The sequence below is a fragment of the Molothrus ater genome, chromosome 16, assembly GCF_012460135.2.
Source record: "Molothrus ater isolate BHLD 08-10-18 breed brown headed cowbird chromosome 16, BPBGC_Mater_1.1, whole genome shotgun sequence".
NCBI lineage: Eukaryota > Metazoa > Chordata > Aves > Passeriformes > Icteridae > Molothrus > Molothrus ater.
In genome coordinates, this window is record NC_050493.2 from 80929 (window position 1) to 106049 (window position 25121).

General features: G+C 37.3%; 2 protein-coding genes across 8 annotated transcripts in view; both read right to left on the reverse strand.

Annotated features, from left to right (window-relative positions):
- Window positions 1-19585, reverse strand: part of KCTD5 (potassium channel tetramerization domain containing 5) — a 32011-nt gene extending 12426 nt beyond the window's left edge. Inside the window, exons 1-6 of one of the 3 annotated variants that reach the window (XM_036392328.2) lie at window positions 19309-19585; window positions 11927-12035; window positions 10698-10789; window positions 9749-9844; window positions 6590-6706; window positions 756-881 (exon numbers count right to left, since the gene is read on the reverse strand). In XM_036392328.2, the coding sequence (XP_036248221.1) occupies window positions 756-881; window positions 6590-6706; window positions 9749-9844; window positions 10698-10789; window positions 11927-12035; window positions 19309-19542 (774 nt within the window). In that variant the 5' untranslated portion in view covers window positions 19543-19585. The remainder of the gene's footprint in view (window positions 1-755; window positions 882-6589; window positions 6707-9748; window positions 9845-10697; window positions 10790-11926; window positions 12036-19308) is intronic. The other 2 variants (XM_036392331.2, XM_036392330.2) reach the window with 2 other exon arrangements.
- Window positions 19586-19781: 196 nt separating this feature from the next.
- Window positions 19782-25121, reverse strand: part of PDPK1 (3-phosphoinositide dependent protein kinase 1) — a 31585-nt gene continuing 26245 nt past the window's right edge. For all 5 annotated transcript variants that reach the window (XM_036392789.2, XM_036392787.2, XM_036392786.2 and 2 more), the window contains exon 14: window positions 19782-25038. In XM_036392789.2, the coding sequence (XP_036248682.1) occupies window positions 24931-25038 (108 nt within the window). In that variant the 3' untranslated portion in view covers window positions 19782-24930. The remainder of the gene's footprint in view (window positions 25039-25121) is intronic.

The window sequence follows — 25121 nt, forward strand, 5'->3', positions numbered from 1 at the left end:
TATCAATTGTTTTCCATCTACATAAAGGAAATCAAAAGCTTTTTAGACAACTACAGATGTATCCAGTTTGTCTGTAATCATCTCCTCATACAAAGCAGCAATACAATGATAAAAGCTGTTCACCATTCATGACTCTGAGTACACTTACATTACAGAACTGCTCTGCCTTATGATTAGTCAGCTGTGGTTTTACATTTTCCTTTGTACAAATTCTGAAATACAGCTGAGTAAAATGCTAAGATACTATGCCCATTACAATCTTATTATAAAGCTGGTTACAGAAATTAAACTTGGTAGAACCCTAGAAACATTAACAAGTACCCTCATTTTATTGCACATGACTTTTACAGAGATAGCATCTTTCAAGTTCCATTCTCAACAGTAAGATTTCTTCAGCAGAGGTCAAGCAAGAAAAACAGTTTTTAACTGAACCAGTGTTATATGTTGAGTAATAAACAAAACCTAGTTTCTCAGCTGTAAAGAGCAAGTATTTGCCAATACCTGAAAAAAAACAGGTCCTGAAAAAGTACAGAGTATTGTATTTAAATAATTTGGGCATGCATAACAAATGCATGCTGATTGTACCATTTACAGTCCCTCATACAATGGACGGGGAATCATTATTAGTCTTGAACAAGGGGGGAAAAAATGGGGGGACAATGAAGTAATAGTCTACAACAGAGGTAGATCTATCATGACTTGTGTGGCCCACTCAATTCAACACAATTTCTTTAGTCCAGTGCCTAGTAACTCACCTTTGCTTTTTCACTGGGTTCACTGGTTGTGCCATAAGGAGTGTTATGCAATTCCTTTGAGACAACACACAGAAATTCAGCCTGATCTTCATTGCCATAGTTATAGGAAGAACCAATACTGACCAGCTGAAAGATGAAAATTTAAAAAAAAAGTCAGTTGTATCCCCACATAAAACAAATTCCATAAAGTCTCATGATTAGTACAAACATTCCTCACGGTTCAGACTGTAGGCTGTGCCTGAAGCATGATTCTGCACTTCAATGCAAATACGTTCTGATGCTGACAAATACATTGACAATACATACTCTGATGATAAGATACACACAGGTTATTTTTAAACAGTTACAGAATTAATGATTCACTGTGAAAGAAAAGACTCTGGAGGCAGGCCAGTGAAGAAGTAGCCTGTTCCCTGTTTCTGTTATTTACTAGAAACCTTCCTATCCTCCAAAGTTAATTTCTAAAGTTTATATGCAGTATCTTAATGTGGCATGATTTAACATGTAAATGGCTGCATGCAGGATCCTCTTTAGCCTGAAGGGATACCCATCAGTACTTACAGAATAATGGTATTTCTATTAAAACATATTTTGAATGAACAAACACAATATTTGCATTTGATTGGAAAACAACAAGACACGGTATGGTGGGACATCAAGATTAACATCTGAAATTCATACGTACTGCTACAAGGAAGTTAATCAAGGAAGTGCTACAAGCAGAAGCCATGTATAATGAAATGTGACATATTTACAAGTTTCTACAGTCTCTACATTGAATGATAAATGACAATTTACTGAGAAAGAAGAATATACTCAACATCACTACTACTTCTTATGCAGCATGTTTACCAAATGGCAGAAATTGTCTTACCTTACACACAATACACTTACCTAATATGCTAGAAGCTTTACATGCTTGCCTGCCTTTCCAAGCCAGATTCAATTCAGATGTAGCTGGTTCATTTATTTTAAAGTTTTATTTCAAAAGCACAAGATAATGTATGTTTTACAATGTCAGATCTACTGACACAGATCAAAATCCTAAAAATAAAACTGTTGCACAGATACACTGTGTCAATTTGTCATTACCCAAACTATATTTAATCTATCTACCAAATCACCACACATATACAATAAGACTGCCCTATTCCCCAATTTCTACTGTACCATTTAAGTGCTCTAGAAATGGCCACATAGAAAAGGCCTAACTTATTTTTCTAAACACTGCAGTTACCTCTGTAAAGACAAATAGTGTGCTACCCTTAGTCTAGCAGAACACCAAAGAGAGTAAAAGATTTGTTAAAGCATGAAAGATGAAGCCAAGATGAAATCCTGATCCAGAGTTTGCACATAAGGGATAAAATTATTCCCCCAACAAAAACTGAAGTTAGACCAAGGTGAAAAGTAGCTTCCATATAGCACTGTTAGAAGAAAACAAAGTCTCACTGTACTTTCTATGGAGAGGAGAGAGATGTTCAGATGTTCCTGGACTGCAGTAAGACAGCCAAGCAAGCACTTCTACAGATGGACAGAGTCAATGTCTACAAAGAGTAGTAGGCAGTGTGTCTACATGATGAATCAACTTGATGTCAGGCCTAGGCACTGTCAAAAATTTTTGGAGCCTGATGATATTACAGCATACAAGGCTCAGCTTTCCATGAGCAGCACTGCCCATCAAAATTCATCATTCTCAAATTACGTACTTTAACTACACTGAATGTGATCACCAGAAACCTTCCCTGCCTCTTCCTCTTCTAACATCACTCTAGTTCTGCAAAATATATATATAAAGAGCAATGAACACAGGCAAAAATTATCGTCAAAGACATTTTTTCAACCAGAATTGTGTAATGAAGTTACAAACACCCAGGTTTTCTAGAAGCACCAATGGATATAAAGACATTATTTACCTTGAGATGTTAAATCAGCTACTCTTTCACAATGAATACTCTGCAGTCTGCACCATAAGGTATTTGTGCAACACAGAATCATGAACCCCACAGAGTAACTAGTTGCACAAGATGGACTAAGAAAGTCTACTGAAAAGCTGGAAAATCAACTCAAATTTACTTTGTATATTAAGATGATTTGTTGATTGTCTTTCCTATCAACAAAAAATATGCACAGATTTTCAGAAAATAAAAGCAATTAAGTTGCTTTAAACCCAACAAAGTGGTACAAAGTTTACACTATACATTATATAGCAATTATAAACCATTTCGTACAAATACGGTAACTGTGTCAATTATTAAGGTAAAAGGTAGGACATTAAACAACATTTTTAACCCACTTAAAGGCTAGAAAACATAAAAAAAAAATTGCATACATATTTAAATAAAGCCACTCAAAATTCACCTTCTCTGAAGTTTGAAGAATTCAAGCATACGATTTAATTAATATACAGTTGACTCTTCTTCTTGGAAAATGGCAAGGACTAGTTATCAGGTAAGCTATGTTAACTACCAGAAGGAAAAATACTTCTTTACTTATTGACACTCTAAAGAAACAAATGACCTCTCTGAAAGTAGATACCATACAAGACCCAAACATCAGCCAAATCATCAATCCTGCTTCAACCAGGTTGACAGGTCTTCACTTGATAGCTACTAACAAATTCTTCATAATCCAATCATGTAAATCAACGTATTGCACATAAGTCTTTTTTTAGGAGACATGGCAAATTGAATATTTTTAGCCAGTTGGATAGGACTATCAATTTAGCTGACTGCAAAACATCAAATGACGTTTTGCCACTACTGAACAGCTGATAAAGTCACTTTTGCAGAATGAGACCTAAGTTCCTCAAAACTCCAACTCACAATGCTCTCATAAGCAGTTTGATATGTGTGCAGTCAAAAATGTAGCATTTGCATAGTAGCAACTGTATGCTAGAAATGTCATTGTAGCTTTCTGAAATGATCAACAAGGGTGATGGCAGAAAAAGAAACAACAGAAAATGATTGCAGATTAGAACTGAACTGTTTTGTCGGGAACTGAGATCAGAAATACGTTTTAGCACTCCTATTCCAAAAGTCACTTCACTGTTCCCAGTATTGGTGACTACAGTTTAAGAAGGATGCTGATAAACTGGAAGACTATCCCTGTCATGTCCATCTGCCCCCACACTACCACCACCATCCCACACCCCAAAAGAAGCCACAACACATCAGAGTAATCTGAGGTATGAAGAACAGGTCAAAGGATTTCAGATTATCCAGCCTACTGTTTCTCAGACTTTCTGAAAGGACAAACTGTTTTTGTTTTGAAGCCACATTTGCTTCATGTAGCTTAAATTACCAAGAACTTAAGGAAGGATAAAATAACATGGTGAAATGGTAAATTCCATAGATTCGTACGCTTTTATATATATACGCATATGTACGTATACATACATATATCTATTTTTCTGCATTGGTTTTTTCCTTCCATGGCTTGTTTCATTACACTCCTTACTAAAGCAGTGTGATCCTATTTAAGCATCCCTGTAAGCCCCAACAGCACCAGAACTGAGCACAGGAAAATGCCAATGCGACTTATCACAGAAAATTCATTAGATAAGGATCCATTACTGCTTGCATGACATAAGGGTTAAAGAATGGGAAAGCAACATTACTTTTATTTTTATTAAATCAAAAGAAATATAGTTATTGCTTGATGTGCTAATAGAGATCACAATTCTCCTGAAAAGAAATCACAAGAAGGAATTTCCTGTCTCATAATAAGGAACTTTATTTTTGAAGTGAGCTAATCTCATGCCTAACTGAACTGAGACAGATCTCTAAACCAGACACATTTCAGTAACATGCCTATACAGATTTGCTGCATTGTTTTAATAATATTGATTCAAAATCTATATGATATATTTACCAGACAAATCAGCAACAGTATTGCTATCTCAGATAACCACTCCAGCCTGCACAAACAGCAGCCCAATCTTCTTCTTCTTCATCTTCCTTCTTCCTCTGCTTACCACTGGAGTTACTAATTTTAACTAACTTTCCTATTCACCACTAGTAATTTTCTTCTCTATTTTGTGATGCTCTAATCCTCAAAACCAAGTAAATTCTGTAACAATTATTCTCAAATTCTATTTTCAATATTCTTGTACTTTGAATATTACTGCTTCTATTTCAGATGTGGTGAACCCCTTGTTTCAACTAGAAAGCTTGAAAAAACGGTCCTTTCAAAATTTTTAATTATACTATCACCTAATAAAATCAAAGAAAATAGTCCACTCAATTTTTTTTTACAGAATCAAGTTGTATGAATCTAAGAAATGACTCTATGCCTTTTAAACATTTATTCTGCCTTCCCAAAGGATTTGCAAAAGTTTATGAAGATACATACATATCAGCTCTTAAAACTCAGCACTGATGACTGACACCAGGCCTGAAAGAGTATTTATTTTAGGTCTCTTAATGCAATAGTCAGACTTCAAAGATTTTTTTTTATTATAATTTTTATTTTATTTTATACCTGCATTAATTTCTTCACTGTCCTCCCCACCTTCCATTTTACAATGCTGTCTTTTACTTTGAGCTATCCAGGACATGAACGCATGAATAACATCATTCTGCCTGTACCCTACACATCACTTACAAGCCACAATTCTTTCTCTGTTGCCGGAAGTATGAAACACCCACATTTCACATTCCAAATGTTACCTATACAACTGCAAGAAACAGATAGTGCTTGGTACATTGAAAGCAGATTCTGCTATAAGGCTGGGTAACAGTCCGGGTTTCAAATCTAGTATTGCATGATTATGTGTCCATATAAAGTCACAAGCAAAGGTTTGTTTTTATTAAGCCGTTTCACTATCATGTTATCTTCATAATGTTATACTCATCTTTCAGACTAAATAACCATATATGTTGCAAGAAAAAGAACAAGTACTCCAGGCATTTTGTTGATGAAAAAAAATACAGAGTACCAGGTTCCCAAATAAATTCACATACAACACTTCAAAGTGTAGCACAGATATTTAAAGAAACAGAAACTGCCTCCAACGTTACTGAGAGCAAAAAATCCTTCCCAAACTCACAAATATTTGTAAGTAACACAGCAATCAAAAAAGAAGAACAAGGGGAAAAGGAGGGATGAAAAAAAAAGAGAATTAACGAAGCTAGGATTCTCCATTTGGATTTCAAGAAAATTTCCCAAGATGGAAAAACCCCAAAACAACAAAACAGTAAAGCCAAGGTAACACCCAGCACGTTTTTTCAACTTGACACAAGATTTAAAACTGTCTAATTTGCTCTCCCCTCACTCCTCCATATTTTACATATAAAAACTCCTGTTACTCGTTATTCAAATTTTAACATCTTTCATTCACCTAAAAAAAGAGTTAAGTTCTGAGTTACCAGAAAAAAAGGGTTCAAACTCAGAACTTAACTTTGGTGGATGAAATAATCATTTTCCTAGTTTACCAGAAAAGTCCCCTTCTGGATCCACTGAACTCAAAGGTGTATTTTTAGGGCTCCTTACGTTTGAATTGTACCTCTTACTTAACAAGTATTGATCAAAGGCTGTTAATTTTGGAGGAAAATTTAAGGAAAAGAAGCTATTGTGGAAGTAAGAACTCTCCCTAAGAAAAACCTTGAACTAAATAACCGAGGGATTTTTGTTCGGTTGTTTTTCTATTATTTTTACAATGTGGACATTCATAATGTGTAATGAAATATCGTGAATATAAATAAAAGCCAGTCACAAATACACACAAACTACTATGTGCTGTACATCCAGAAAAAAAGTGGAATGATCTGAAAGCAGCAGAAACGCAAGGAGGCCAAGCATATCACTGTGAGGGCAAAAAGAATGGTGTGACACACCTCACTGCAGCATTTCTGGAAGCATCTCTCTTCCCCTTTCACTTCCCGTGACACTATCAGCAGAAACTCTGACTGCTGAGCCCGGCCACAGCTGTACTGGGAACCTACACTGATAAGCTGAAATAACCAATCAAAGCAAAACACAAAAAGAAACCTTTGTAAAGCTGAGGTACATACCGTTATCCAAATTGTACAAGTAGCAGATGAGCTCAAACATTCAGGTAACACTTACTCGCCACTGGAACAGGTTGCTATCAAGCTACAACTTTCATTTCAACTTAAAATTTACTGAGGCAGCAGTTGCAAAGCCCTTTTTAATTTAAATGGAAGTCAAGAATTACTGATAAGAAGACAGAAAACTCCCCATATAACTGTGTTATAGCCAACTACTCTGAAAAACAAACAAATTTTGGTGCGTTATAAAAGTAACCATTATTTTCCTGTCATACACTGACAAGTGGAGAAGGCAGCATGAATATAAGACTGGAGGGCGTTATGTAAAGCAATATATAAAGCCTGGGTATTAAAGAGCTTCATCTTGTTGCAACTACTGATAAAATACAGCTAAGGAAACATAAGAAGTCAACGAGAGGAAAAAACGTTGAGTGGTCTAGATTAGTTTTAGAAAGAGTAATTTACAGAAGATCCAAGAAAATAACTGGAATGTAAAAAATTGTCTTGTTCCCACAAAAATCACTACCAAGAACACTGGCCAAACATCTAATAATTTAAAATTCAACCGCAGCTAAATTTCTCAACCTCTTATCACAAAACATATTTTGCCTTAATAACACAAGGCAATTCCTAGCCCATTTAAATTGAAGTATAGCTTTTCAGTGCACTTTAGAGAGATTAGAACTTAATTTCTATGTGAAGAGTTAGACAACAATTGCCTATTCTGAGAAAACTGGAGATTACAACAGATGAGAAGGCCCACAAATAGTAACTTTATCTATATCCTGCTATTGTGTGTGAATAATTTTGAAGACAGCAGTTAAACACCATCCTCCTCATACAGTAAACAAACTTACGACTGCATTATGGTGCCAGACTCAGGTTACATTAATCATTAAAATATACATGATCAATGCCGCTGCTGTCTAAAGCATTTCTATTTAGCCACTTTGTATTGCCCACAGTTTTTTATTCTGTTGTATTGCCAAAATACTGGGTTTTTTTCTGATTGACTGAAGAGGCAACAATTGAAGCTAAAAATCCTCTACAAAATAACTCAGGAAAGTGGGGCAGCATAATTTTTGGTAATAGATTTTGGACTGGGACTAATACATAATTGTACTATTCTAGCAGAGCTTTCAAATGTGTTCTTTGGAAAAGGGCATCAATACATCTGCATTAGTGCACCAACAGTTCAGCACCTTCCACTCCTATTTAATAACCGCATACAATCATATTTAACTATAAAATTTTGAAATGCTAAGCGTAAAAAAACATTTTTTCAAAACCAACCACTTGAACATGTTATATGTGGCTCAGAGCACAAGGACTCTTAATCTGTAAAAATATCACTCCTCTGAAAAAGCTGATGAGTCCATCTTTTTTCACGTACAGAGCATGGTGGGAACCAGCCCAAAGACTGCTTCTGAAGGAAAGCATGCTGCTGAGCAGCATGGGCTTAAAAAAATACCAAATGCTACAGTGTTTGAAGGTATTTACAATAAAACTGTTTATGCACAATATTCTAATCCTGTTTCAAGTGAGTACAAAGGAGGGAATGGGCTAGTGTGAGGTAATGAGACGCTAAGTATTATGAGATCATACAGCTGTTCTGTTTATCTACTTCAAACTATGTGTCTAAAAATATTCGACATGGGAGAGGGAGGAAGTAGGGAGACAGCTGGATGAAACAAGGATGTAACGTCCAAGAGAACCAGTGGATTATTCCAGTTCTAAAAGAGATTATAATAGGTCTTTCAGCAGTTGCACTGTCAAAGCAGTATTACTCCTAAATAAAATATCCCTGAAGGGTTAAGGATAGGTAAAAGATATGGTGTCATTTAAGCTGCTAAGAAGTAAAGGAGCTCTATTTGTAATGAAAGTTAGTTTCTCCTGACAAAAGAGAATGTTGAAAAACCTTTTTCCCTGCACTAGTCAAAAAACAGTAGTGTATTAAGTGAGTTTTTTTCAGGGACTTAACACTTAGCTTGTGGCGTGGCAAACAGACCTGGTAACACTTGAAGTGGAGTACTGAAGCATAAAAGGCTTGCTCTGTGTCTGTTTATTCTATTTGCTCATGACTGTCTCCACGTTACCAGCACCTTACACATTTTGTCAAATATAAATAAAATGTTCTCCTTCACCTTTATGTCATAAACATTTCTTAAACGTTGCTTTGTTGTGTTATTACAGTGAGACCACACAGGATAATGGGCTTGTGCTTATTTCAATTTCTCCTATTGTAAGCATCAGACACTGAAAAAGATGCTAGCAGATGAACACTTGTGTTTCAGAGTTAACAGATTCATTGCTCCAATGCACTTTAAATACTCTGCTGGATTAGAAATGTGAAGGATAAAGCAGCTGTACAGTTCATTTCTTACTTATAGAAATTATCAAAGATAACAGATAGATCTTGCAATTTTACAATGTGTTCTTGAATGTACACACAAAGCTATTTTTATGCACTGCAAAGAACAAAAACATTCACATAGCTCACAGCTATCAAGCTTCATATCTACACAGGTAAAATCCATCCTCCTTTATGTATCAGGTTTTTTTATCTGAAGAACCACTCTTTGGGCCTGGCAAACATTTATCTCCCAAGCTCATCTCTTTTACCCAGAGCTCTTCATATCTAACCTATCATTCACATAAACTTGAAGTTATAAGTTAATTCTGGTTGATTCACCCTTCAGCTGCTCATGAGTAGACACTGAAGAATTACATTTCAGACGTTGCAGATGTTTTTATAGAAAGTCAGCAAAATTTACCTCCTGGAAAGCTGAGTTTTTCTTTTGTTTTATGATAAATGCAAACACAAATATCACATTTTAACTTCGCTGTGTATGTTTATCCAAATTTTGAAAATGACTGAATAGAAAAAGATGCATGGAATTCAATTTATAGTCCTCTTTCACAAAAGGTACTTCATACTCATTTCTTAGAAGACTGTGTTAACTATATCCCATAGGGATTTTTTACCTGTTCAAATTTCCAGCCATCAGACATTGTGGAAACCATTTGAGTGAGTTCCTCTTCCTGACACTGCAGCACTCTGTATACATGTTTGACTGGCACCTTCAAGAAGAAATATAAGATGCTCAACAGGGCATGGAATTCACTATGTTTGTGACTTGTCTGAAGTTGCCCTTACTCTCTAGAAATGGTAAGCAACACCATTTTGAACCCATCCAGAGCAATGAATAACTAGGGCCATTGTAGCTGAGACAAATAGTAAATGCTATCAGAGCCCCCCTGCGATCCAACAACCTAGCTTAAAGAGAAATTTGTCAATAACAATGTAAGTTTGTAGTATCTCCATGAAGAATCAGCTACCAGGGAAGTTACCAGTTACCTGAGAAACAGAGTTAATGAACAAACTTCACCATATTCACTTTCATGGAGAACATGAGCTGCTATGAGAAGAGGCAACCTTCTCAATCACAGAGCATTACAAATAAAGAAAGCAACTTTGCTACAAAAACACGACAGGAACTAAACAGCATCTGTATGTATATACGCTGCATGAACATACTGTATAAACAGCAGTTATAGCATAGTTAGGCAACCCCATTATATCCAGAACATTTAAAAGTCAATGAGAAAGCTATGCTCTACAAAACCTGTTCTCTAACATAACTATTTCCAGAAATGATATTATGACAAATTCTACTATTACCAAACATTTTGGAACAATTACTTAGAATGTGTTCAGTTTTTGAAAGAGATCTGTTAAGTTTGTAAGCAAACTGGCAGGAGTCAGCAATTAAGAATATTAATCTTTGTATACTAGTGGTTCCAGATCATCCAGTGATGGAGGCAGCCATTCAGTATCTTACTGGGGAAATCGGGAGATACATAAAAAAAACAAATGGAACCCACTACTTGTCATAGAACAAATAATCAAAAGAACACAAGAAAACAGCCTCACCTGAGAGATTCTGCTGTCTCTTTCTCTTATTTTGTCCTTTACCAGTTTTATTAGAGATGTGATATTGTAGAATTCAGCCTCTTCCAGTACACCTAGTATGAAAACAGTTTTTGGGAAGACAGTATAACTAAAGACTCCAGGCCAAAATCACCAACCAGTTCATAAGATTATCTTCTCAACAGCTACAGAAAATTATTTACTTTTCTCTATGATAAGGCAGTTCACCAACCTAACAATTCTGGCTTCTTTCAGGTACATGTAATTCAATGTTTGGCTCATTCTAAAAAATTGCCCTAAAAAAATCCCAAAGAAAACCGATGCCACTTCATATACAGAACAAGATAAGAAACAAAAAAATGCGCACAGATACCGTTCCATAGCAGACTACTAAGACTACCATACCTCAGGCCCTGCCTCAGGCTGGAATGCAAAAGAGAAATTTAAATAATCCTACTGAAAAATCTCTGCAGCTGCTAGCAAGCATAAAATTTTTCTTCCTGTCATTTGAGATCTTAGAGTCTGAAACAAAAGCTTGAAGATATATACTGCTTCTACTCACATGTTCAAGGCCTACCTGTTCTCCACACGCAGTATGCTTAACTGTGCTTACCTAATGCTCAACTAATTCACATGGAAATTAAATTTCACACTATTTCCCCCTAGTATTGTTAAATTGTATTACTCTTTGATAAATTTCTTCAATATGCTATCAATACAGTTTTATTACTGTATGTTTTAAAAGTCATCCTCCATTAGGGTAAAATTGATACAAACTGGGAACAAGGAGGGAGAAGCTGGGCACAGAATTCAGTCGTTAAAAGCATATTCCACACATCTGAACAATGCCAGAACTTCACTTTTAGTTTGCTTTACATCTTCTAAAGCTTGCTTCCTAGGCAGCATTCTTTTGCTTAAAGAGAACTAAACCCAAATATTTCACAGTTACACAGGAAAGATACAAGATTACACAATAAAAGGCATCCCCCCTCTTGTTTGAATACTTATGTTCCAACTGAGAATGGGGGTTGTGAAATCAAGAATTGTACTCAAAATGCTCAAATAACACCATAAACTATAAGTGCATGATACTTATCAGTTTTGCTTGAAACAGATAGAAATGCTACACTGGTTAAGGTTTGCCATCTTGTTCTAAGCTAATTTTGGTGATTCAAAAGAAGTGAAAATAATAAGCAAGTGGCAAGCAAACGAGATATTTAGAGATGTCTTACCTTCCTCAGCTAGGTCCTTGTTAATAACCAGTTTTCCGTGTCTGAGATAGTTCAGCACTGGCCCAAAGTAGGTTGGGTCTCTGTCTATTAAATAGGCACCTGTTTCATCCTAGATTAGAAAAACAAACAAACACAAACCAAACAAACAACCCAAAACAAAGGAAGAGAACACCAAAGCCCAAACCAAACAAACCAAAAACCTCACAATAATTTGAACATCCAAGTGGGAACTGCAAGCTAATATTCATCTTGCAGCAAGCAGGTATGCAGATATAGTCACATCCCCTGAAAGCTGGATTTATTAAAGACAATAAAAGGAATTAAACAATATAACTGTCATGGTATCAGACTGATCAATCAAATCATCCAATACACAACTTCTCTTATTTGATCAATCCCCCTAACCCCTTATCAATGATTAACAACATCGTTAGCATGAAAGATCTAAGCAGTAAGTGAGACCACCAAAAGTTAAGGTTAAAAATAGCCCTTAAAACCAGGAAATCTTGTTTGGGAGCCTGAAGAGTCAGAACAATGGCTACATTCTAGCGAGCTTCAAATACCAGTTTTTTCCTTTTTCTTTTTTTTTTTTTTTAATTAAAGGCAAACAAACTTGACTTTTTTTAACCTCAACGCTTTGCTCTAAAAACATTTGCTTTTGTCTTTGCTCAGATGTACAAATATTCACAGGGTAATAAGAACTGCTGTATACCAAGCAAGGGTTGTACATGCATCTTCTAAAAAAAAAAAGTAGAAGATGCAACTCCTACCTATCTCATGCAGACAATCAAAGTAATAGATGAATAGATGAAAACTAATGCTCAATTTACCAAACAGACTACAGCGTTCTGTGAATTGTGAAACAGTTCAGGAGATTCACCTGCAGAGCTGATATTCTTGACAAAGAGATAAAGAAGCAAAATTGGTAATTCCTATGTTATTTAGAATCTATGTATGAACCCCTGCAATCAAGGTAGTACTGACACACTTGTGCTGGCTGGAGATCTAAGGAAGATTCAGAGAAAGATTTCTAACTGATCTACTGCTCCTTTCTACTATCAAGTGGGTTACTGACTGTGTTAATCTACTGGTCCATAAGGTTTTGGTGTAATGGATATCCTACAGATATCTACTAAAGAGATGTAGCAGCACCCCAAATACCTTTTTACTTATTCTTATTTTTAATATTCTAGTAGTTTACAGGAGATACTAAAAAAATTATCATTACCAATAATGTGGATCATACTCCCTCAAAACCATCGCTACTAGCAATAATTGCTAGTGAAAGAAAGAAACTCTACCGACTCAATCATCTGCATTTGAACATTAATGCCTATATGGAAAAATCTAATTACTGAACTGTGATATCTGAAAGCTCTCTCTACTTAACAGTATGTAGAGTTCCTAAAATGTTTTGCTGGAAAAAAACATGGAGGATGTATTTTCAGGTACATTGATTTAGTTTCTGAATAAATGCACTTGTCCAAACAGGATTGGTAGAATGTAGAAAGACCACAACCTCAACTACAAAAGCCAAAACCCTTTCTAAAATTACAATTAAATGCTTTACACACCTAGACACAGTGTCATTTCAGAAGAAGTGAAGGAGTGTATAATTTTGTAGAAAATTAACTGTTCAATAAAATGCTAACATATTAAAATGTGCTGTCAGTTAACCTACACTCAGAACAGACAATGCTTGATGAAGTCTAATCACAATTTCTTCTGATCTAAGCTCATGGTCTCACAAAAGCAAGACTATGCATCAAAACCAGTAGATAGATGAAGTAGACTAATTTTAATATTTAATCTATAAATATATTTACATAACCAAAACACTTCAAGAATGTGCAATCTACAGATACAACCCAAAGAAATTAGAATAGCTGACAACTGTATGAATTATAGGCTGAAAAGTATTATTTAGTAAAGGAAAAGAAACCAGTGAGGTTGGAAAGGAAAATCCAAAACAGATAAAAATAAAAGCTGTTTTCAAGAAAAAAACCCCGTACTTGGTCATCATCTGAACTGCATTAAGAAACACAGGGCTTACAAAACTGGAAGTCTTCGGAGTTAGGAAAAACCAATCTCTAGAAATAATCTTCTTCATTAAGATGATTGTAATTTTTCACACTGCAGTGTCTTCTCACATCACCTTCTGAAGCAATACTGGTTGTCAGCTTTACACCACTTCAATGATAGAGAGGTGGGTCACAGAAGCAAAGTCATTAAAAGCTCTAAACAAAATCTTAAGTAGCAATGGCTACTTCACTCCTTTCACAAAAGGCCTGAACTTTTTTATTTAAAGGCCTTCATTATCTGAAATTGTACTTTTCTGAGTTGATTTCTATATATGAAACAAGCTTCCAACAAAACCACAAAGGGAAGAAGCTATGTCAGCTCTCCTCTTTCAAATTCCACCTTATGAGAGGTCATACACGAAAAAAAAACATCTCAGTAGTGTCATAGTTTACTCTGGAAGCCTTTCAGACAAGGTGGCTTGAAAAATAATAAAAAAAGAAGGCACACAAAAGTCCTATAATTTTTGCTGTAATAATTTTTTTAAAACATTAGAAAATATCAACAGTTAAAGAACCCTGGCTAAATTCTAACAGTGTGCAAACCAAATTCTGTCAACAGGATTCACTTAAGCATCTAAATTCATGCAAAAGTTGCTTACCCAGATTATAGACTCAGAAAATATGCATTAATTAACATTAAGAGGAGGATGTGTGTCTTGAACATTGACCTGACAGCTCAGATATGCTACACACTAGCACCAGGGAGCCAAGAATCAAGAGATGAACCGAGCAGTAAAGAATATTGTAACCATATGCAAATAAGGCACAGGTGAGTGGCGCAAAAAATTTACTTCCTCAGCACCTTCCTATAGAAAATGCCTTATCACTCCTCCTTTTGAGTGAGCTGCCTGAATATCCTTCAGTGTATGCTAAGCACTTCATGTTGAAATCACTAAGAAAGGCCGATTACACTAGATCTTTAAGGATATTTATGTAAACATAAATCCAATACAAGCTGGCACAGAAGCATAGTCATCTGCTCTACCTAGAACTCTAAAAATACATGTCCTAAGTCTTTCAGAATATTATCAGGACTGTTTTCATCCACATGTACATGAAAACACACTGTGTAATCACATGTAATTAGCTTTTTGACACTTTTTAATAAAAACTGTTTTATTGAAAGATAAAATAATAAATTGCAAACGTGATCCAACGTGAACCGGACAATTAAAAGGGGTTGCTAGTTTGCATGTACATAACTAGCTTTACGCTTGCTAGCTTAATTATTAATAGGCTTTGATGTCCCAGCTATGCAATTTCCTCTGCTAACTAGTAAATTGTTTTTTCTACAAGCTTTGAGAAAGTTTGCATCTTCACTGACAACTAGTGTAGGTATTTTGAAGCCATTTCCTAAACTTCGGGTGAATACCACAAATGTCAGATAAACCTATATTCTAATAAGGTTTCAAAGTTCTCTCTCTTTCAGACGTATTTTATAGAAACAGGTGTTACTGTTTACCAGAACAGCAGGTAAAATTAGAAATAAAACAGAAATTCAACTTTCCTCTGTATTCAGTATAGTCATATCACCCCACACTTAGAGGTGTTTCCTGCAAATGCTGTCATTCTTCATAAGAAAATTCAAAACAAATGCTCATTGTCTTTGTGCATCCAACCCTAAACTGCTAGTTAATCACAGGACTGTTTGTATCTTTACCCAGTTCTACTTTTGCATTACATTCTTCTCTGAAGAGCTTTTTTCTTCATTGTCTGCAAGTTCTAGGCCGTTTTCATGCATATTTACAAGGACACCATTTAGAAGACAGCATTGCCTACGTACAGTGAAGACTGCATTTCTTTATTACCGCTCTCCCACACTAATGTTTAGTTCAAGTTACAAACACCATGGAATTTTAGAGGAAATCTAGTAACTTGCTCTTAAATTTTCAATCACCTGGTTCAGCATACCAATGAAAAGTCAGTGTAGCTCACAATTACATTCCTTTGAAAAATACTGACCAAAGCAACTAAATGATCATGTATTCCAGTTGCAAATGTTTTCACTTCAATCTTTATAGAGACTGAAGCTCAAAGGAATCATAATGAACACTTACCCTCATCTTAGTTTAAAACACACAAAGAACTCAATTTATTTATAACCTTTAGAAAGTAGCAGTTAAACCTAATAATTCCAATAAATAATTACTGCCACTGTTAATATTATGGACTTTCTAACAAGGACATCTACAATTTGACACTTTGCTAGCTGTATTTCACAACACCTTTCCTAGACTGAACAGGCTTCTCTACTAGATTTCTTGTCTCCATGTATATACCTCTGGACTGAGAAGTCACTCCTTAAGCTCCATGCCATTAAAAAGTTTTGTTCTTTAAAACTTTTCACCAAATCATATTTCACCTTGTGATTACTCACTGCTCTGCTATGACCTTGAATTGTGGATGCTAGAATCCAGTACAGGGTTCCAGCAGGACTCAAAAGGTGCACCAAATACATACGCCTCCCTAATCCTAATGCAATTCTTGGGGAGATTTAACAATCTCCCCAGGAACTGCATTAAAACACTAGCTGAAATGTCATAAATTTATTTCCAATAATTATCTTCATTGGGATCAATACTGGATCTGGACACACTCAAGTCATACCATCAAGCTCTTGGCTCAAGGTTGTATGCTTTAACAGGAATATTTTAATTTTACATAATTTTTTAATTTTACATCATTTACATATTCTGAGTTCTTATAAAGGCAGCAATATGCAGAGAAACACAGTAGTATTTGGTACTAAATTTGGATTTATATATAATTGTCATCTCTATCATCTGTGCTTTTTAAATATTGAACTAGTGAATTTTTCACAAACTGTCTGCAGACTAGTGGTACTTATCAAGACTACATCAGTAATACAACCCACCTGACAAGTCAGAAATCTCATAGACAAATGAAATGTATCTGTTATTTCTTAGAAAAATGACTACAATTTAGATATTTCTTAATGCTGACAGTCAAGGCTGCACTACCAGGAAGACTTTGACTTTTCTGAAACACTCAGTGCTTGCGTGCTCCCTTCTTTGACAGATTTGATGCCAACTTTAGAAAGGCATTAAAAATCAAGGATGAACACTACTGCCAAAACCTTATTACAAAAGTTTGACAATCTCCTTCTTAGGGGAAAGTTAAAAGAATGCTATAACAGTTTGCAAATAAAAAACTGGTATATAGCTAAAATAGGAAGATGCTGAAACAAGGAATATATGTAAATTATTAGCAGTAATGCAGTAAAAGCATTAAATTAAACAATGATAACAAGGTGAGCAAGGCTCTGCTCGTCTATTTTTATGTATTCATCTCTAAACCAAGATTTAAATACCATGGAAAACAAATCTTATTCTGAACAGTAAATATGACCGCTTCAGCTCATTTATTTGCTGAAATCTGAAATGATTCTTGAACAGTTTTAAAGCTGCGAGTGACACTCTGAAACACTAAATTCAGAGAGTCAATGTCACTCTCCTAATGCATTCAACACTAGTCTGGCCACAGAGTGTGCTAAAGGTGAATCTTTCTCCCATTACAAGTGGAAACATACCTGACAGCAGGCTGCCCTGTCCTTCTCAACATCAGTACCTGAAGGCAGTTTAAAGGCCAACATGCTACCTTTCTTGAAGCCTCTCAGTTCTTTACAGTAGGAAGCATTAAGGAAATCTTAAAATCACAGACTATCCTGAGTTGGAATTGACCCACAAGGATGAAGTCTAACTCCTGGCCCTGCACAGCAGAGCCCCAACACCCCTACCATGTGCTTGAGCTTTGTCAAGCTCATGGCTTAGGGTCATGACCATTCCCTGGGAAGCCTGTTCCAGTGTTCAATCTCTCTGGAAAGAACTTTTTCCTGATATCCAACATAAACCTCCCTGACACAGCTCCAAGCCGTTCCCTTGGATCCTGTCAGTGGTCACACAGAACAGAGATTGATACTGCCCCTCAAGAGGAACACGCAGACAGCGATGAGCCTTCCCTCGGCCTCCTCTTCTCCAGCTGAAGAAGCCAAGTGACCTCAGCTATTTCTCATATGGCTTCCCCTTCAGAAACTTTGTGTTCCTCCTTCAGATGCTTTCTAAGAGCCTTATATCCTTCTGATATTGTGCTGCCCAAAACTGGCTACAGGACTCAAAGTGAGGCCACATCCCAAAAAAGAGCAGAATCAGACAATGCTGGACAACAGAGCAGGACACAGCTGGCCATTCCATTTGCCAGAGCATATGGCAGTGCTTTATCTTTTAATTAGGAAGCATTAGAGGAATGCTTTACTACTCTCTCCCAAAGAGACAGTTTACCTATCAGCAAGTTGCCTACATATTTAAATTTGGTTTTATAGGTAAATTAAAGCTCTCCATAAAAACCTCAACCAAAACCAAAGACAACTACAAAACAACTCCCACACCACCAGACTTCAACTTTTTTTCCTTCTAACTCAGGAAGATTACATTCTGTTCCCTAAGTGTTCAAATATCCTTTCTGGAAGTTATGCCCGAAAAAATGATGAAATCTACTAACCTCACTGAAAAAAAAACCTTCAAAATTTACATATAATAAGCAACTCCTTATTTTCAACCTGCTGGTTATAGGGTTATAAGCTGTTCCTCTCTTTTCCCTAACTTTTTTGTCCGTGATGCTCCAAAATTTCTTTCAGAGCCAGCACTTTATATCCATTACTACATACCACTACATACCACACCACAAATGAAATCTTAATAACTTTCTTCCCCTACTAAAAATGAGTCAGAGTGAATACCAAAATATTCACCCACTACTCGCAATCTATGCAGAATATGCAACATTTTTCTCTAAGAATTGCTGAAAAGACAGAATGCTACGTCTAAGTGAGAGATTATTATCCAAAGTACTTTGCTTCTTGTAATTGAACAAGAGAATAATGACAGTGCAGAAATAACAAAATGTCAGTGCACGCAGATATTTCATTAAACCGCTAAAACTAAACTCCGTCAAACGACATAGAAATATCACACAAACGTACAAACGATACTGTGCTGTCTGCTGTATTTATGAGCAGTTTTGTATTCGCGAACCCAACTGCTTCGCACGACAGCACTCATTAAGCAGCACTCTTCAAGAAGACTCCCTCCACGGCAGCAGAGTCGCTCCTGCCGCCCCTCACCGCGGCGCCGGGCCCCGCGTTCCCGTCACGCCGGCGGCCGCCTAGGCAGGCGTCACAGCGGGACGAGGCACCGGCCGCAGCGCACCCTCAGCGCGGCAGGCGGGGAGCGGGCCCGGAGCGGGCCCGGAGCGGGGAGCGGGCGCGGCGGGGCCGGCGCTCACCTTGTCAGAGTCCAGGTCGGGGTCGGCCTGGCAGAGGCGGAAGAGGAAGGACTTAGGGTCCCTGCAGAGCGTCTGTCGAGTGGTCAGGAAGCAGGTGCCCCCCACGTTCAGCCTGACCCACTTGCCGGGCCCCGCGGCGGGCAGGGGGGCCGAGCTACACCGACGGCAGGGCCCGCCCGCGCCGAGGCCGCCAGCCGGGGGCACCGGGAACTCACAGTGGTTCTCCGCCGCCATCCTCACCACCGCCGGAAGGGGCCGCCCCGGCTGCCCGGCCCTCGGCGCACCGCCCACCGGAAGCGTCGGCTGGAACAGCGCCCTGCCCCTTCTCGCCACCCGCCCGAGCGGCTCCGGCCTGGGGCCCCGGGAACGGCCCTCACGTCCGCGACAGGGCTGCCGCCGGGCCGGAGGCCGCGGGCCCGTCTCTGTCCCATGCCCCCCGCCCCACGGCGGAAGGAAGAGGCGGAGGCCGCGCAGAACCCTACATGCCTTTATTACAGACTACCAAGCATAAGTGAAATCCGTCATCCAGTCACTAACTACACATCTATAGCACAGAGATCTGTCGAGAGGAGAATAAACCGTCATTAAATTATGAGATATGATTAAATCATCGACCAATAGAAAATTTATATAATAAAGCCAGAAAAAAGGTGTAAAATATAGTTTACAATAATTATTCACATTCAAGGCTGTACATCAATACATACAACACCATGGCCCCGAACATGAATTCAATCCAAATAATTCATATATTAGAATTTAAATAACACAGACTGAACTAGAGGCCAACAAGAGCCAGCAAATAACCTTAGAAGAATAAAAATACAAAAGTGTGTATCATATCATTGCATTATTTGCTTCTGTTTTCACGAGGTCTTGGGAAGATTGTTTTGTGGTTTGTTGATGGAGGGTCAGGGGTTTTATTTCTTTGGGGTGGGTTTTTTCTTTTTTACTGTACATCACAGTTACAGCTACAAACCAGGTAGAGCATATTACACATGTAACTGACTGCCAGCAACCTGAAAACAGCATACAACTACCAAAACTGGTTCCTAATTGTTCTTTTGTCAGATATAGTTTTCAGTTCTGCTACCATTGCGAACATTCGCCATATCAAGTCAGTTAGTACATGGCCATAGGAAGCTTTGTCAAATGGCAATCATCTACATTCATGGCCCAGCTGATAAGACAGATTTCTCTCTTGACCAGGACAGGACTTGAGGAAACTGTATGAAGCTGAGTCACAGGAGCTTTAGGTTAGGTGTCAGTAAAAGGTTTTTCACTCAGAGGGCGGCCAAACACTGGAACAGGCTCCCCAGGAAGTGGTCACACTATCAAGCCTGCCTGAGTTGAAGGTGTCTGGCACATGGTGGGATTGCTGGGGAGTCCTGTGCAGCACCAAGAATTGGACTTGGTGACCTTGATGGGTCCTTTCCAACTCAGTATATTCTCTTTACTCTAAAACCAGGCTATTGGGTGCTTAAGAACTGCTCCAACTGTTTGCTGCATAACAGTAATTTCTTCTATGAAAGAGGAAACATTCTGAAACTATTAGTCATAAATGAAAACATGCCATTTGGGATTACAGAACTACTTGTCTGTAAACTCACTTGATCAACTGATAGACAATCTGCATCATGAGGCTTTGCAGGAGCATTTCCATTTGAGTCACAAAATATTTCCATGAAGCATTATAGACATTCAGCAAAATTTCAGATATAAATACTGCACCTATTTGTGCAATTTACTAGTAGAAAGAATGATCAGAATCCATCCACATCTTTAGGCAACTATTAATACACAAGTTCTCTCCTCAGCAAGGTGTTGAAATCAAATGCTTTGTCCACAGGCCAAATGAAGTAATTGTCTTGACTTTACTCAATCATTCGGGAGAAAATGTACATGTGGGAAATTCCCATAATTCTTCAGAGTTCCCAGCACAAAAAATAATTGTATCAAGCACATTATATTAAGCATCTTGAACTATGAAAACTGATTAGAATAATCACATCTTTGTTTCAATCCACAATTCTTTTCAGACTTATATATAGCAGATACTTCACAATTAAATCACATCAGAAGGAGAAAAGTAGAGCACAGTACTGATAATTGATCTTTTCAGTACTTAAGTGCCTAGCAAATGGAATCCTAATAGGCAATATCAGTCTGCTAGCAATGCCTCAACATCACATCTGAAGTAACTCTTTCTTAATACAAAACTGGACTTCAAGGCAAATGGTAACAAACTAATTTCTCAGTTTATTAAAGTAGTTCTAAACTTCTTGTGACTGGGCAGTAGTACTTCATCCTTTTTTAAGCTCCACACCACAGAAAAAGATGGAATAAATACCTTTCTGAAGTTCAAATACCAAGCAAAGCAAAATTACAACATTATTGACCAGATTCTTCATAAATGATCAACAACTGTTGAAATTTCAAGAGATGGAATGAATCAACAGATTTGGTTTTCAGTAGGTCTGCAGTAAGAAGAGGAGTCTTCAAGTACCTAAATTTTTTTTTTCTCCTTTGAACACCTTGGATTAAAAGCAAAAAAAATTACCTGGCCTATGTGCAGCTCTGAAGAACCTCCTTTGCACATTTCATTCCATGAACTCCCATGAACCACAGGAGTGATCTTCAGGACAAACACCTGATTCCACCCCACATCAGGTATAAGCATTTTAAATGGGTACCAGCTCTTCATAGTATGCAGCACCTTTCAACACACATTTAAGTGGACAAACTGGTAAAACATACTTGAATCCACAATTACTTCGTGATGCCTTACTCTATACTCTTGCCACCTTTCAAACCCACACATTCTACACATAGTCCAAGAAATAGAAATACTTCTCCCAGGAAAGTTCTAGCTCCTTCCCAAAAAAGCAGTAGCTAAGTAAGACTGGATTAGGAATACTGAAGCTCTAAGTGGAGTGATGCCTGTAAGAGATGCTTACAGTTTTCCAATAACAGGATTGTCAATTAAAAAAAAAAGGATTTCTAGAATGCAGACATCAGCCTTCCAGAAACCTTCTTAACAGCTTACTGCTACCAAGATCTACAAGGCTGGATGAAAGCTTTTGGTGGGCAGGATGAAAGCCTACTGAGAGAAGATTTTCAAGGCATGAAAAAACACAATTTGCTATGGTAAAATGACTAAAAATCTAAATATTACAGAAAACATGTTTAAGCGCATCTAGATCTCTACCTAGTTAACAGGCCATTTTGCCAGACTTTTTATGTGAGGCCAAGTTTTGTCACACTGAACAGCAGTGGCACTGTGAATCCCATCACTGCCAAACTCTCCTGTATGAAGTTTGGGAATACATCTGTCTAGATCTCAATACCAGAGACTAAATCCAAAAGTGGTAGGGTTGTCTCCAGTGGACACAATACATGGCCAAAATTTGGCAGCTGGAGAACAAATGGATAGCACTGCAACAGACTTAAAATACATGTCATGTTGGATAGAACAGCACATATAGCTTACTACAGACGCAGATCGAAGGTACACTGTGCTATTCAAATTTGAGTGACAAGCAGTATATTTTGTATGTGATCGAATTTCTCATGATGCAAAGGGAACACTCTTATGTCTTCCTAAGCCATTTACGGGACCCGTTCTCCCCCTTAATACCAGACACAGTAAGCCAGGGCTTTGCTTCTCTCAGGTTTCCGTATGTGATGGGATACGGACGACTACAGGAATGCAGTTGCTCCAAAAGAAAAGGCAACTGCACTCTCTTTTAAAGACTGGAAAAGCTGAACTGCCATCAAGTTCAACCACATAACACAGTTTTTAAGAGATCAATAATAAATTTCCTTCACCCTGTACAAGAAAATATTCAACATTCATGTATCTTTTGAGAAATCTGATAAGCCATTGTTCTTAAAATACTGCTTCTAGAGAACAGTAGCCTATGAGTTTTTTCAACATTGTAGAGAAACCTTTCTTTGGTGGAAGGAAAAGCACATCATAGTATGACAACTCAAAATGCAAAGTAATGGTATATGTAATGAGTGAATAAATAGGTGTGATGTTTATACTGCTTTTAAAACCAAGAAGGAATGCCTTTGGCCAGACCTAGGTCATTCTCTTCTGCAAGGTTTAGAACACAAGCATGTAGAAAATACCACTGGGGAAGTTTTTTTTTAGCACACAGGAAGTTGTGTCTTTGTAACATGACAAGAAATGTTTGACCACAGAAAACAGCCATAATTTGAAGAGGATAAAGGAGATCGATATGATAAATATTTTCATTTTATAGATATGCTTTAAGTACCATATATTTTCCCCTTTGTATCAATATTTGCCTTTGATTTTCTCACCAGATTACTTTATTATCTGTATTTCAATTCCTTACAGTTTTCCAGAGTTCCTGAATGTTTGGCCAAGGACCAAAAACACAACTGATATCTCATTACACAATGAGACAAAAAAAATGTCAAGTAATCAATTGTACAAAGTTTTCACATTTCCTTCTCTACCCAAGAAAATAGGTTGGCCCCACTAAAATGAACAACACATGCACACCCTGGAAAGAAAGCTTTCAGCCCTCATCTGCTGAAAAGGTGAAAAACTATCTACTATTTCAATAGTAGCCTTTTCTCCCCCATACTAACTAGTTTCTCTTTTAGTTAGCATTAGTTAAAAGCATGCTGGTAAGTTTATTGTCCCTTGATTAATCACACATATGACTTATATTAAGATTTAAACTTAATGTTTAAAAGGCTTCAGAAGCCAACATTTCAATTTTAGAAATTTCAGTGCTATGTTCAGCATTTTACTCTCTCAAAAGCTTTATCATTGGAGCCTGTCTGCCAGACAAACACATCTGATTCATTCACATAATTACTATAGTACCACAAAATTCCTGCAACCAGAACTATGTTAGGAATTACACAAGGGTGCAACCAACCTGGCTATAAATGCCATATACCAATAAGCTGGGGGACTGTGAGGAAAGGAAGAGAAAACAAAGAGGTGGTACTTAGAAGAGGCATATAAAAGCTCCCTGATGAAACACAGTTTAATGATAATCTGAGAGTCACAGAAAACTCCAGCCCCATAAAATGCAAGGCTGGTACATGATTCGGCATGTGTGCGTGTGGATTGGTTTTAACTCATTTTAAGTGAAGCTGGTAATGCAAGGTCTATCCACTAGTCTGCAGCAGAAACAGAACTGAAGTGCACAAAAGCAAGATCTTCACAGCAATGATATGCATGTGGAAGCCTCAACAGAAGCACAAAGAGCGAGCAAAGCAACCCTGAATTCCATTAGGTTTTTGCTTTTCTTCCTTTTTTTTTTCTTCTTAAAAAAAAAAAAACAACCCCCCCAAAAAAAAACCAAAAGAAAAAAAACCAAAAAACCACACAAACAAAACAACCAAAAAACCTCCAAAAAACAAACAAAAAAAAAAAAAAAACCCAAACAAACAAAAGAAGAAAACCAAAAGCAAAAGGCAAAAAAAAACCCCAAAAAAACCCCAAAACCAAGAACATTTCAGACGTTATGCTTCCCCTTGAGATGGTAATAGGTGGGTTGAAAAGATTCCTCTGATCGGCTGCACACGGAGTTCTAGCAGCAAGTAGGGAAACTGGGAAATTTTGGATGAGCTTTACTATTTTGCAGCATTCTGGTGGTATCTGTGCCGCCAAACTTCATGTATCTTTTTGCACCATTTATGAGCATTCCCACTTGGGTCCATCAGGTAATATGTCCTGTTTGGCTATAAGTGAACAACATTTTAATGATTACTCCAAACATAGATTAACCAAAAAGCAGCAGTAATTCTGCACCTACCAATAAAAT